Below are 14,983 nucleotides of genomic sequence, written 5' to 3'. Positions count from 1 at the left end.
CCATGCAATTCTTGGGACATACTTCTAAACATTATTTACTCATCTGGAATTCAAATTTACTTGCGCATCCTGTATTTTAACTAGGTTACCATCCAAGAAATAGTGGGGTTTCTGTCCACCCTTCAGATGCCAAGGCACTTGGGAGTAAGGGGGAGGGAAACCTGGCCTAGGTTTTTCCAGCTGCATCCTAGTTTTGCATTCAAAGGGAAGTGATTTAGACCATGGTTCTCAGGATGTGTTCCCTGGACCAGCAGCATCAGCATAACCTTGTAGCTGGTAGAAATACAAATCCGTGGATATCACCCCGACCTACTGAATCAAAGACCCTGGGGGTGGGCTCAGTAATCTGTGTTTAATAAGCCCCCCAGATGATGCTGATGCAGTTTGAGAACCACACGTTTAGACTTCGGGCAAGGGCCTTAGGGATCAGACAGACCAGGTTGGAGGGTTGATCTCACTATTTACTGACTGTGCCAACTTGGCTGAATTACTTAACCTCTCTGAGCTTCTGTTTCTTCCTCAATAAAAAAAGAAAAATTGTTTCTTCTTGAATAAAAAACAAGGTACAGGCAGTCCTCGGGTTACGTTGGACTCGATGTACGTCATTTCGTGGTTACATCGCCATCTCCCATTTATTTATTTAAAAAAAAAAAAAAAAGGTCCGTCATTTTGACATATGTACATATTTGCTTTATGTTTTTTATTATTTACCACAAGTAAAGGTCAGGAATTATCTTTCTTTTAAATTTTTTTATTGTTACACTTCATTACTGCTGTGTATGTGCTCCATGTGAGTGATGTAGGTGCTTATGTAGGTGGGTTCTGACTTACAGGGAAAATCGCATAGGAACGGATCTCCGAGGACCTACTGTAATACCTAATTTAGGGATATACCATGGTATCAAGGGTAAAATGAGGTCAAATGTTATAAAATACAACCTGTATTTGTGCCTGTAATTGTAAGAACACACAACATGATTGTTTTTACGACACGAGCATGATCGGTCCAGTCATGCCCTGAGACACGTTGGATGGTCAGCATAGCAAAACTTCTCATTATTGGGCCAATCTCTGTTTGCTCAGTTCAAACACACCTTTAATTCCCAGGGCTTCAATTCCCAGGAGTCCTATGGAAAAAGGAAGAAATTCGGAGGAAAGGGGGCAAGGAGAGAAAGAACTTACACCCTATGGGAGCTGGCTTTCTGACTCACAGACAGAGCCCAGAGTAGAGGGCCACATCGATTTAATTCACTTTGTTCAGTACTCGGCCCAGAATAGTCCCCCAAAGGCAGAGTTTTTTGGTTTGTTTGTTGAAAGTGAGGGAAAGGAGGCCTAGAGAGGTGAGGACATGTGTGGGCTCCTATCAAGGGAGAAGCGATGAGCACACTTTAGCATGTTTCACAGGTCGAGTCTGGGGGCTCGCATGTTAACCGCAGACCAGGGTTTCTCAGTGTTGGCTCTGTTGATATGTTTGGGTCAGGTAATTCTTTGCTATGGGGCTGTCCTGTCCATCTTTAGTAGCATCCCAGGTCTCTGCCTACTAGATGCCATTGCTCCCTCATCCTTCCTCACAATGGTGACAGCCAAAAGCATCTCTAGAAAATGCCAAGTTTCCAGGGGGGTAGGGGGTGGACAATGACCAAGTCTCCCTGGATTGAGAACCATCGGTCTAGAGAATCTAGTAGACAGTACCCTAACTCAAACAGTTTTAACAGCTTCCATTTATTGAGCATTTACAAATATTACCTTCATTCTCCATGCTCATATTACAGGGTGGTTTCTTATTACCTACACTTTACAGTTGAAGAAGCTGAGGCTCAGACAGTTAAAGTAACTTGTCCCAAATCCTACAGCTGGCAGATCCGGGCTTCCGACTGGGATTGGTCTAACGCCAGGGCTCATATAGTTCTGATGCAACATTCCCTCTCTCTGGAAAATCAAGGATTTCCTTTCTTCAATGTAAGGAAATTCTTCTCAAGTGCAACTCAAGTGCAAAAATATTTATTGAGAAGCCATGAGAAGCTACAAGAGAAAGCTAAGAAGTCGCTCCTCCCAAGGAGTTCTCATATCAGTGTCATTGGGACGATCAGACTCTCACACAACACCATATGAGGCTGTCTGAGTCTGGGTTCAAACAAACATTCATGAGGTAGAACTCTGTGAAATGAATGCCCTTTGTGTATGTCTGCCTCATGTGTCCTTTCACGGGCAATCCTGACGATAAAAAAATAGAAGGCGGAAGGAAGCCTTGAAGGTTGCAGGATCTACCAGCCACGTGGCCTCTGGAACCTTAATTCTCTTGCCTTGGGGTGGGCTGTGGGTTGCTTTCAGCCAAGCACTCAGCCATCTTTTTTCTGGCTCGCTGCACGAAGTCCACCTTTCCCCTTTCCCTTCGTATGGCAGTGTACTCATAAGCCTTGAGCTTGCTGTAGTAATCGGAGAACTTGTTGTAGAGAATGGAGATTGGCATCCCGTTGAGGATAATCCCAAAAGCAATGCAGAGGAAGGCAAAAAGCCTGCCCAAGTGCGTCTCTGGGTACATGTCTCCGTAGCCCACAGTGGAGATGCTCACCTGTATGGGACGGAAGGCAGGGTTGAGTTGTTAACTCCGTGAGGGAGGAGGAGAAAGGGATGGAACAGGCAGGGAGTAATCTGTCTCCCTGAAGGTGCACATGAGCCATGTAAGAGCTCCCCACGGAGGCAGCTCTAGGAGGTGCCAGGACATTTGCCTGCAGGACCCCTGTCATGGAAAGAACACAAGCTTTGGGGTTGCAAGACTTGGGTTTAAATCCTGACTACCACTTCTAATTTTCTTGTAGACAATGCAGGAGAGAGAAGACGGCCGGGGCCAGCTTTAGGACTGGGGCCCTGGGTTTGCCTAAATGATACACATACTGAAAAGAGCTCAGGCTTAGCACCAGTCAGACCTGGGTTCAAGTCCCTACTCCGACCCTTCCCAGCAGTGTCCTTGGGTAAAACATTCAGTCTCAGCCTTGGTTCCTTCCTCTGAACAGGAGGATATTGCCTAACTCTCAGGATCCCTGTGAGGACTGAGTAAGAAAACAGCTATCAAGCCCTTAACCCAGTGTCAGGCACACAAAAGGCACTAAACAACCTCGTCTGCGGTCCTTCTCTCATCTTTAAACTGGAGGCGATTATAACACCGTTCAGGATTAAGTGATTCCAATGAGATATTTGATATAAAGGTGCTTTAATTGCAAATGTTTGGAGAAACATATTCTCATTATGCTGTGAAGGGATTTTTTAAAGACATCACCAACCAAAGACAGTTCACTCTGCATGAAAGTCTTCCCAAACTCTAGTCGCCGTGCTTTAGATTCCGCTAAGTAGAGATTTATTTAGGTTGTCAAGCTTCCGTTTTGACATGCAGATCCATGGAATTAGTTACCAGTCAGGGGAGCGAGAGAGAAAACTAGGAAAATCTCTCGGGGCTTGTTTTGTATGCCTCATGTACTAAGACTCCCTTTATCCCCAGACTATTGGCTACATTAGGCAGGGCTGCTGCCTGCAGTTGTAAACACTGTGCATTGCACAACTCCAGGGGGCACTGTGTGCGTCATGGATTTGTGTTGTTGCCACAATTTCCCAGCAGGTGGCAGTAAAATGTGCGAAGTCATCCTGTTCCCTGCACCAAAATGGCCTTTACTTTAGAAATGCAAACTTTATTATTATTTGTTTATAATGTAAGGGTCAGTTTGAACTTAGAACGAGTGTGATGGATTAGGTAGAATGAAATGAAGAATTGAGCCAGCTGGGCAAATCTGATGGGGCTGATAAGCACTGGAGCTCCATCCAGCCCTTAAAAGAAACTTGTACCTCCCCTTTGGGGCAGGTGACCCACCACCTCTCACTGCTCCATCCTTGGCGAGAGACCTGCTGAGGGATGGGCTGTCCACAAACAAGCATCTAAGAGAGGCAGAATGGTGTAGACTGGTTTAAGGAGACAAGTATGGCACTAGGCCAGTGGTTCTCAACCTTGGCTGCACATTAGAATCACCTGGGAATCTTTTTAAAATCCTGATTTCTGGGCCTCATCCTCCGGAAATTCTGTTTCTTTGTTATGGGGTGGGGCCACAACATTAGTAACAAAGAAAGAATTTCCAGAGGATGAGGCCCAGAAATCAGGATTTTAAAAAGATTCCCAGGTGATTCTCATGTGCGGCCAAGGTTGAGAACCACTGCTCTAGGCTATATGGATCCGAATCCACTTCTCAGATGTGTGTCTTGGGCACCTACATTGTCTCTGCCTCCATTGCCACTTTTGAAATGGGGGGAGAATACTACTACCTCACAGAGTAGTGAGAATTGAAGGAGTGCCTGACGCAGTGTGTGTGTGATAATGTTAGTTCTTAAGCTTATTAGACTGACAGGCTGTGGAAGCAGGTCCCTCTTGACTCCTGCAGAATGCTCCGAGGGAGACTGGCTGGGGCAGACACTCGCTCCAGGACAGAATCGCTCTTTCCTACCTTCTGGATCAAAGGTGATGAGAGATCGTGATCAACTAAGAGTGTGGGTTAATCTCCAAGTGTGTGTGTGTGTGTGTGTGTGTGTGTGTGTGTGTGTGTGTGTGTTTCCGTGTGTTTCCTGTCACTGGCCACAGCAAAAGTAAAAGAACCTGAGTCAGATCTCTGTCAGAACTGAACATATGTCAGTAACAGCATCGCTCACACCTCTGTATGAATGTTTGGTTAGTCTCCATTCCCTGCAGGAGGCCTAAAGGGAGTCTGGATAATAAGGGTGAGGGACAAGAAGGGTAGAGTTGGAACAGGAAGCTTCCATGAAAGGCCAAAGCTGAGGCTTTTAGGTGAACCAGTCCTTCGAGGGCTCAGGATTGGGGAGGGTGGGGGCGGAATGGGGTGCAGAGGAAGGAAAAGAATTGAGACAAAGTGCCTTTTTAAACTTCTGGTCAATCCTGATACTGGCCTTGCCTCACTCCCAAAGCAATTTCATGTCTTTCTTTTTTCTTTATTGGCTGAATGTTTAGTGAAAAGCTAAAAGCAAAGCTAATTGTCGTAAGGAAGATTAAATATTTGATGTGCATAATATGGTCTGAATATCTTTGTATATCTTGGATCTCTATTTTTAGAGAAAAGATCTCTCCTGCTAGGGGCTCTGTATGACGGGTGTGGAAGAATTTGTTCAAAATGCATAGCTAATTTATGCCTTGTCGGTTTTGTGGGTAATTTGACTCAGCCGGTGATCTGGGTGCTCCTTGGCTCCAAGAGGAACTCGGGATTCCTTGGCTTTAGGTTACTTTTTCTCCATGTTCCACACGCCCAACCATTTCTCCCTGGATGAGCGTTAAACATTGAAGGCCCCAGACTGACCCATATGAGTTTGCAGATTGAGTTCTCACATTAGCACCAACTGGGTTTGGAAATGTGGCCAAAATTTCTACAATCCATCTTTTAAAAAACACACACAACATAACAGCAGCTTTATTGAGGTATAATTTGCATAATATGAAATTCACTTGTTTCAAGGGTACAGTTAAATGATTTTGAGTGAATTTACAGAGTTGAGCAATCATCACTAAAATCCATCTTTAGAACATTTCCATCACCTCAAAACATCCCTTGTTCCCATCTGTCACTACTCTGAATTCCCATCTCCAGTCCCACGTAACCACTAATCTACTTGCCTTCTTTGTAGATTTGCCTCTTCTGGAAATTTTATCTGGCTTCTTTCACTCAGCCTAATGTTTCTGAGGTTCATCCAGTTTGTAGTATGTTCTATAATCCATCTTAATATCCTGAAAAACTGGCTGGCTCAGCCATTCTGTAAACTGGAAACTTACCATTCCATTGAAAACTTACATATTTTCCCTAGCCTTTGGGTCCCAAAAGCCCGGAACGTGACTTTCCCCTAGCAGCTCACCCACTAATCAGCAAATCTTGGCCTGCTAAACATTACAAGGAGGACAAGCATCCAATTTTTCTCCAAAGCTGTAGAATGGCTATACTTGAATTTCTCCTTCAACAAGGAATGTTTCTTTCATCATGAACTAGGCATGTATGAAACCTTGGCAGCCAGTAATTCATGAATCTTGAAATTATGATCCCAAGGAATAAAACTGATTTTTAAAAATAATTAACATTCCTTCTTATTTTTCCAAAAAAAATTTAAGACTAAGATGTTCCGGCTAAAATCATTACATACCTCAGTCCTTCAAAGGACTTAGCTTCAAAGGCTATACTTAGGCTATACTTAGGCTATACTTAGCCGACCCAAATATTTTAGGAATTCCTCTTTAGGATTATAATCTGCACAGAGGATTCAGTGGAATGACCTTGAAACAAGTGGTCTTATTGGGCCACAATTAGGACACAGTTATCTGATGCCTCAGCTTGAGGACTAACTTTCGATGCCAATATTAAACTCAGGGGTCTAGACTATTTTAAAGTATTGAATCTACTCTCAAAAAGGTAAAGATTAAGCATGATTAGAAGGAAGCAAATGGACATGTCACAGACTCTGAAGATAGTTCTTCAGTGAAATTCAAAGACTGTTTTGACCAGCGGAAGCACTGTTAGAATCACATCATAGGTGACCACCTGGAAGAGAACAACCAGCTCATCTACATATTATAGGTCTGACACGTACATAAATTGCACAATAAGGAGGAGGTGTGCAAAAGCTAAAGCAAGCTTTGGAGTCTATGAATATACTCATAGAAAGGTGCTAATAATCTGATGCCCTCTGCATCTTCGGCTGACCTGGCACTTCTCTCTGCCCCCTACAATTCTGTCATGTCCCAGTCAATTCATAATGGTCAAACAGGAAGAGCATAGTTTAAAGAGATAGAAGGGGGCCACCCTCAAATCAGGAGTCCACAAGATCAAAAGTCATAAAGGTGCCTAGTAGCCTCTGTCCATTGACAGCTCCTGTGCTAGTTCTGTAGGAGCTAGAACATGAATTGCCGGCTGGGCCAGACATTTACCTGTTGTCTCTCAGTCCCAAGTCTGACACTCTTCTGAGCTGTATTTTGTAATTCTGCAACTGGGAGTCTGCAAACTACAATCCCCGAATTTCCTTGCCCACTGTCTTCTGGTTGTGCTCTGCCAATGAGAGACGCTGTTGGGAGGCTGGAAGGTACGATGAGGAGATGGGAGTCTCTATAGCTGCTTCTGTTCCTGGCGTCACCCTCCAATAAGAGCAGGTATTGATGGCCCAGGGACCTTTCAGCACACGTGGCATCAACCTCACGGTGCTAGCTCAGGGGTCCCTGCAACAGCTGCCCAGAGGCTCCTCCTCTGTACGCCGTGCTTGGTAACTCCCCCTTCTCCTGTTTGTTCCCCAGTTCTAGGGCTGACAGCTGTTTCCTACATTTGCCAATCTTTGGGTTATCTCAGTTTACCCTTTTTGCTTCTAGCCCTCTGGCACCTATGTATCTATTTCCCAGCATCAAATCTCCTGTTTAAAATACCCACACTGTTCTCCTGAGTATAACTTCACTGATTCACCTTCCAAATGGCTCTCCTCAATGCATGCAATCAATCCATAACAATACAGAATATATAGTGCCCTGACCGGGTAGCACATTTGGTGAGAGTGTCATCCCAATATGCCAAGGTTGCAGGTTCGATCCCCAGACAAGAACCAACCAAAGAATGCATACATAAGTGGAACAACAGATTGATGTTCTCCTCTCTCTCTCTCTCTCTCTCTCTCTCTCTCAAAATCAACAAAGATTAAAAAAATAAAACAAATCTGAATGATCTCATAAGTACACCCATTTACAAGGAAATGATATCATACTCTAGGAAACCAAAGAGAGGAGCAAGGTCTCTGGGGCTCAATTACCAGATGCCTCAGCCAGAGGCAAATTTTCTTTTTGAAGAGCCTCTGTAGGTTCCTGGAGGAATGAGTTCATGACACAGTTTCCTGTTTGGTTTCCACAGTTTTAACTCGCTCTGAAAGCTCAGAAGGAAATGGCTTGTTGAACGGCCCATTTGCCCTTTTCTACGTGAAAACATAGCCACACGGGAGGCCAACGATTACAGCTTCATCATCGAGCTAATTGTTCTTACTGAGCTGTGCCATGCATTTCCCACACCAGGCAACCCTGAGAGCGTAGCAAGCCTGGGCCTCTTCATCTAAACACCCAGAAGCTGTCCCAGGATAAGACAGCTGACCCTTTTATATGTCCCACAGTATCCCCCCCCAGGAGAGAAGGAATCACTTCTGTTTTATTTCTCCCCAAATGAATCCGGAAGCAAAGGTTATTGCTTCCATGTGATAAAGACTATTAACTAGTCAAACATGGTAGCTTCTATTTATTGTGGATGTACTACAGGCTAGCATCTTACATATGTTTCCTATTACATTAGCGCTCACAAATAACTGTCATTTGACAGCTGAGTGGGACGGGTCTATTTTATATCCAAATGCACGAGTGTTTGCAGACATGAGTGTCCTTGTGGGATTTGTTTTGCAGCTGTAGGAGAATTCACAGCAATGAAAATTATTGTATTCCTCTTAAAACCCTGAGTTGAGCAGAGGAAGGTCCTTGGCAGAGAGAGAGGGACGATTATTAAAAGTAATTCATATTTGAGGTTGTCTGGAAGCACTAAAAGCATAGAAGAATGGATTAGAGAATCTAATGTGGGTGAATATACTGCAAGGGATATAGCACTGGAATGGCGGAAGAAAATATCAGTCCTATCATTCTTTACCTCGTCCTTGAAATGTCAGTGTGAGTGTATGTTTTCTGATGTGTATAATATATTTGAGCAGGAATATCTTACTGCAGTAGAATGATTGTGCTTCTGAAACTAATTCTTTATATCTTCCTTTATCCAAGCTATTTGCCTATAACGTTATAGGGCTTTCCTATAGTGGGTGGGTTAACCTACCCTGCCCTTTGATTCTGAGTGTGGTCTTGTGACTTGCTTTGGCCAATGGGTTGAGCAAATGACATTAAAGAGAAGCTTATACAGTGCTTGCAATGTCCTCTCCTCTCCTCTCCTCTCCTCTCCTCTCCTCTCCTCTCCTCTCCTCTCCTCTCCTCTCCTCTCCTCTCCTCCCCTCCCCTCCCCCCTCTCTCTCATCTTTTGCCATGGATACATGTCTGCTAAAGAATGATAGCTATCTAGCCTAGTCTCCTCCTTCACTCCAGCTGTTAGCCAGCTGACTATCAGATATGAGGCCAAATCAGAAGAACCTTCTAGTTGAAACCAGCGTAAATTGATGACTCCCAAACTCATTAGCTAAATATATGCTTGGCATTTTAAGCCATTGAGTTTTGGGGTGGCTTGTGAAGCAATATTATTGCAATAATAAATGGCTTAAAATTTATGAATAACTAAACACACACTGATCATGGGAGTGTGCTCAAAAATTTTAAATTATGAGATGTATGATCAATACAATGCTTGGAGACTATTCAATTAAAGTTACTTCTAGGATTCCACTTCTTGGATTTTCACATTTGTTTAGTTATACAGTGGGGCCTTGACTTATGAGTGTCCCGACTAACGAATTTTTTGAGATCCCAGCTGTCTCTCGGCCGATTTTTTGCATTGAGTTGACAGAGTAATTTGAGTTAATGAGCTCGGTCTTGGAATGAATTAAATTCGTAAGTCAAGGCCCCACTGTATATATTTATATGAGTTTTTTTCTCATGGTTCAAATTTTACCTAAATGTTCTCTTTAAGAGGGCATCTCTGGCCATCCATCAGATGTAGATTTTGCCACCCAAGTCACTCTCGATCCTATTATATTTTTTCCTTCATCTTTTTAAAATTTATTTTTTTATTGTTGACTCAATCCTATTATTCTATACAAGACACACAAACATCTGAAATTTTTCTCCATTAGAATATACACTCTACAAGTGAAAGAACTTCATCTTCTCTTCTATCACTTGGTATCTCTAGTGTTTAGAATACTGCTTGGCACACTGGAGGTGCTAAAAAATTCTTGCTCAGTGAATGAATGAGATGGATTTTTGTGGGTTAACCTGAGGAATTGGTCCTAATATTTTGCATCTTTTTACTTTGTATCCACATAAGGAAATAAGACATTCTGTCTGCATCATTTTGACAGTGTTCCTTTCTCTTTGCCGTACGGAGAATACAAACCCTTAGTACACAATATGCAATGTTAGTAGAAGTATTAAGAACGGGGTTAATAAGACATTAGTCCTGGGGAACAGAGCAGCGCTTGCATGTTCAAGGGCAATTGCTCTTATAGATAGTTTAGAAATAAATACAAGTTATCAGTCTTTTATCTAATTCATAATGATTCTTACTAGTATAAATAATTCTCAGAGGATGAAATGAACAAAGGCCATTGATAAAGGCTAAGGTCGGGAAACGGTAAGGTTGAAATGTACAAATTTTGGTTTGTGAAAATAGCGCCTGCTAGAGATAAAGGCTACAAGAGAAAACTCATATTGGTAAAAGCAATCATTGGTAAAATTTATTGTAGATAAAACCTGGATTTTGATTCAATTTTTATTGTTCAATTTATGGAAAATACTGGTCTTGAGTAAAATAATTTCAGCTAACATAAAAGGGGATCATTTGAAAGTTTTAAACATCATTGTATATTAAGCCAATCAAGAAATTAAATGGAGTCAAAGGGCATTCACTCCAGGGAATTTTTAAAAAGGAAAATCCAGTATTGGCGAGAACAATTTTATAAAAATCTTTCTGTTCATATACAAAAGGTAAAAAAAAAAAAAAGTTTTGTGGGTTAAAATTAAAATATTAATGCGTCCACTAGGTCCGGCCTATATATGCGAGTCTTCTAGGATATCTGAATGAATGAGAAGTTGGCTCTCTAAAACGTGGAATTATATCATCAGCATGTGGATTTGCTCTTTTCCCTGCCTACCTTACTCACCTCCAAAGTAAATGTCATTTGCTGGGGAAAAATCACTCTCTATCAGCTCCATCTGTACTTACAGTTTACCTGCCATGGAGATGACCTTTTGTCGTTTGGAATATGATCAGAGAGTGGCATTTGGGTAGCTTGTTTGGAAGAGCCTAATGTCAACCCTTCACTGAAGAGAGCTCTCAAGCTGAAGGACATTTGAGCTCTCCATCCTCCCTTTGTAGAGCCGAGGACACTGAGGGTGGGAGTGAGGGAATGAGGTTTCACAGCTCATTATTTAGGGTCATAGGTAATTATTGCCAGATCTGATGCAAGAATCGAAATAGAAATCTTCCTTCCATCCTACCAAGCTGCATGGTCAGTAGTCCCGGGTTGGTTCATCTCAGATAGTTCACCCAAGACTTTGGGTTCTGACATACCCAATGTTAATGTTGAAAATACCGACTTTCTAGAAAAACTGGTTCTATTTGCTTAATGTCTTTAAAGGCATTATAATAATCTACTTAAGAAAATATATGGAACAGACTGACAGGTGTCAGAGGGGAGGAGAGTGGGAGGGTCTGGATAAAAGAAGGCAAAGAGAGTAGCTAAAGAACATCTATGCAGAGCCCATGGACACAGACAACAGTGTGGTGAAGGCTGGGGGTGGGGTGGTGGGGCTAGGTGTAGGTGGGCAAAGGGGGGAAAATTGGAGGCATCTGTAATAGTGTCAACAACAAAAAGAAAATATGGAAGCCACATAATTTACCTAGTTCTTCGTATGCACACATGCCAGCTTACTCACTGACCCGAGAAGACACAGTCAGCATTTCCAGGACGTCAGGGATTTTTCAGGGATTAGTCTAGCATCCCAGAAATGCAGGTATGAGAGTAGATGGCATAAATTGGCATGAAAAGGCAACTACTACAGAAAGAAGTGACAAAAATAACTAGTATAGTCACTGTTCAAGGCCTGCAGACGAGCTAACGCATGGAAGAGGCGGTGCTGGGTGTGGAAGGGGCAATGGTTTTGCGCTTGTACTGGCTTGGGCTTCAGTCTTCTCTCTGGATTTAGCTGTGTGACTGCACTCAAACTCTCTGCACCTCGGTGCCTCTATAAAATGAGGCAATAATTCCAGGTCCTGAAAGCGTTTCCGTGACATTGGAGCAAGTTTCAGTTTTAGGTGCTCCTTAACTCACTCAGTTTAGCTAGGACCAATGGGATTTCAGTTAAGGTGACAGTGTTCAGCCAAGTCTCACTTCCTCTCTGGAATAAACATGCAGTCTCCTTACAAAACAACAACACACACAACAATCACAACAACAACAAAACGGAAACCACTTCCAACTTGTTCTGTTTTAAGTAGAAATAGTGATCAAAACCACCACCTTGGGTGAAGATAAAGTTATCAACTACTTAGGATAACAGCTGTTCAATGAGCGGCAACAAGAATGGTGATCAGGCAGCTTCCCACAGACATCAACAACGAATTCTTAAAATCTGCCTGGCAAGGGTTTTAAAACTAACTCTAGATTTGGAGATTCTGAGGGCCAAGTCAAATTGTTACTTACTGGACTACAGCATCTCTGTCTTTCCAACCCCCCACAACCCTCTCTCTTTTTCGTTAGCTGGAGGCAGCCATGGGGTGGTCCTTTTGCAAGGCAAAGGGGCGATCAGAGGATGAAGGCAGGCAGCTGAGCACCCGGGAATGGGAGGGCGGTGAGGAGAGCAGGAAAGCCCACGGCCATGGCACTCACCGCGGCCCACCACCAGGAGTGCGGGATGCTGGTGAAGTTGGTGCCGGGCACGTCGTGCTCCACAGAGTAGACGGCAGCGGAGAAGGAGAAGATGCCCATGGCGATGAAGAGCAGCAGGCAGCCCACCTGCTGGTAGCACTGGCGCAGGGTGAAGCCAAAGGCGCGCAGGCCGGTGGAGTGCCGCGCCAGCTTGAGGATGCGGAAGATGCGCATCAGGCGCATGACACGCAGCACCTGGCCCACCCTGCCCACCGTCTCCAGGTCGTGCTCCCGGGAGGAGCCCTGGCCGCGCCGCTGGTCCTCGTCCGTGAAGCACTCGAGCAGCAGCTGCAGGTAGAGCGGCAGGATGGCCACCAGGTCCACCAGGTTGAGGGCGCTGCGCGCGAAGCGACGCAGGTCGGGCGTGGAGGCCAGGCGCAGCAGGAACTCGAGCGTGAAGAAGGCGATGCACAGCACCTCCACGTGCTCCAGCACCGCCCAGCGGCCGCCCTCCGCCCGCTGGTGCATCTCCTCCACCGTGTTGAGGGCCAGCGCCACGATGGAGATGAGCACGAAGAGGCTGGAGGCCACCCCGATGGCCTTGGCGGCCGGGGACGAGAAGGGCTTCTCCATGAGGTTCCAGAGGCGCTGGCGCTGCGGCCCGCAGAAGCGCACGTCGCGGAAGAGCTGCTCGGCCTCCTCGGCCCGCGCCTGGGCGCGCAGCTCGCGCTGGATCTTGAGCTGCTCGCTCAGCTCGTCGCGCCGCTCCTCGAAGCAGATGCGGCAGCAGCGCGGCGTGTACTTGAGCCGCACGCCCCAGTAGCCCAGCTCCTCCAGGAAGCGGCGCGGGCAGAGCGCGTTGCACACCTGCAGCGCCCCGCACAGGTAGAAGTTGTAGACCAGCTGGAAGACGGCCGGGTCGCGATCGAAGAAGTACTCGTCCGTCTGCGCCTCGTAGTCGTCGCACAGGCCCAGCTGGCGGCCGCGGCTGGTGCAGGCGGCCAGGCGGCCCAGGCGCGTCTTGGGGTAGCAGGCCAGCTGCGCGCAGTCCAGGTGGTAGCTCTGGCCGCCCACGTTCACGTTCAGCGTGGAGCCGTCGGTGCGGCCTTCCGTCCGGGCGGCCTCCTCTGGCTGCTGGTCTTCCTCGGCCACATCGCCCAAGTCGTCTTTCCACTGCTCCTCCTCCGCCCCGTCCTCGTCCTCCTCGATGTAGTAGTTATAGTTGCCCTCGGTCCACGGTGGGATGCTGGCCTGGGAGCCGGAACGCGCCTCCAGGGAGCAGATGCTCCCGCGGTGTTGGCTGTTCCCTGAAGTGGGTGCATCGGTACCCTCCGCGGTATTCCAGGGCCTGTAGCTCCAAGACCACCTCCTCTCACTGTTTTTCAGCATGGCTGCGGGAAGCCGGTCCCTGGCTTTTCCGTCCTGGCTGTGGTAGGGTCCCCAGCTTACTCACTGCCACGGGGCAGATGGATCGTATGCCCTACACTTCGGACCACAGACTAGGGTCCCAGACACTGCCCTCCGGCACTGGGCAGTGCGGCCCGGGCTGCTGGGTCTGAACACATAGGCAGACGGCTGTTGACTGCTCTAATCTTGCTGAGAAGGGAGAAGCAAGTCTTAGAAGGGATTTGGAGCCTCTTAGTCTCCCTTCACTCTGTGACGTGGGGGATGATTATGTGGTCTTAAATCTGTAGATGATCAGAAAGGGGCAGAGATGATTGCTGATCAAAATGTGGGCCTCCCGTTAGGCCTTCCCTTAGGGAGTGCTGGGTGTACCTGTGCTGAGATGAAATCAGCTGAATTAGCTATAGAACATGGCTCAGTTTCTGTTTTGAACTCTCTTTGTCTCTGTCTCTTTCTTACCCTCCCTCCTCTTAAAGGTAGAACCCCAGGACTGGTGGGTAGATGTTCTTGGGGCCTTACAGCCCTGCTCGCTGCTGTATTAGGGCCATATGTAACGCTGGCCTAGACTTCTTTCCAAGAAAAAGGTCTCCATCACTCTTCAAGGCATCACTTTTTTTTCTTCTTCTTCTAAGTCTCTTTTTGTGTGTAAGGCACTGTGCTGGATGCCGGAGATGGGAATTCAATGGAGACACAGTGCAGCCCTCAAGTTGCTCATGGTTTTATAGGTGATCTAAGTCTGCAAGCACAAGGAAAAGATGGGGTATCAGAGAAGAGCAAGGGATTTGCTTTGAGCAGGGAATTTGTTTTTAAATTCAGTTTATTTTGGTTAGCTGATACATGTGGTACAAAAGGTACAAAGGTGCATTATGGTAAAAAAAATTTATCTCAACCTGAACTTACAGCTATCAAGTGGGCCTCTGAGGAGGCAACCACTGTTAGTACTTTCTGGTTAGCCTTCCAGAAATCTTCTGAACACATACAAGCAAAAACCTGTCTCCATCTA

General features: G+C 45.6%; 1 protein-coding gene across 1 annotated transcript; it reads right to left on the bottom strand.

Moving 5' to 3' along the window:
- Positions 1-2,290: 2,290 nt before the first annotated feature.
- On the bottom strand, positions 2,291-13,965 carry KCNV2 (potassium voltage-gated channel modifier subfamily V member 2). Its single transcript, XM_036329162.1, has 2 exons — positions 12,598-13,965; positions 2,291-2,572 (listed from the first exon to the last, which is right to left on the bottom strand). The coding sequence occupies exons 1-2, from the start codon at positions 13,963-13,965 to the stop codon at positions 2,291-2,293; spliced, it is 1,650 nt and encodes a 549-aa protein (XP_036185055.1).
- Positions 13,966-14,983: the final 1,018 nt, after the last annotated feature.

This window comes from Myotis myotis, unplaced genomic scaffold, assembly GCF_014108235.1.
Source record: "Myotis myotis isolate mMyoMyo1 unplaced genomic scaffold, mMyoMyo1.p scaffold_m19_p_12, whole genome shotgun sequence".
NCBI classification, from domain to species: Eukaryota; Metazoa; Chordata; class Mammalia; order Chiroptera; family Vespertilionidae; genus Myotis; species Myotis myotis.
This window is presented reverse-complemented; position numbering and strand designations above follow the sequence as displayed.

Coding starts and splice junctions, on each gene's coding strand:
- KCNV2 (XM_036329162.1), bottom strand. CDS start 13,965: ATGCTGAAAAACAGTGAGAGGAGGTGGTCTTGGAGCTACAGGCCCTGG. Junction 2,573..12,597: donor ACTCCTGGTGGTGGGCCGCG/GTGAGTGCCATG, acceptor CGTCCCATACAG/GTGAGCATCTCCACTGTGGG.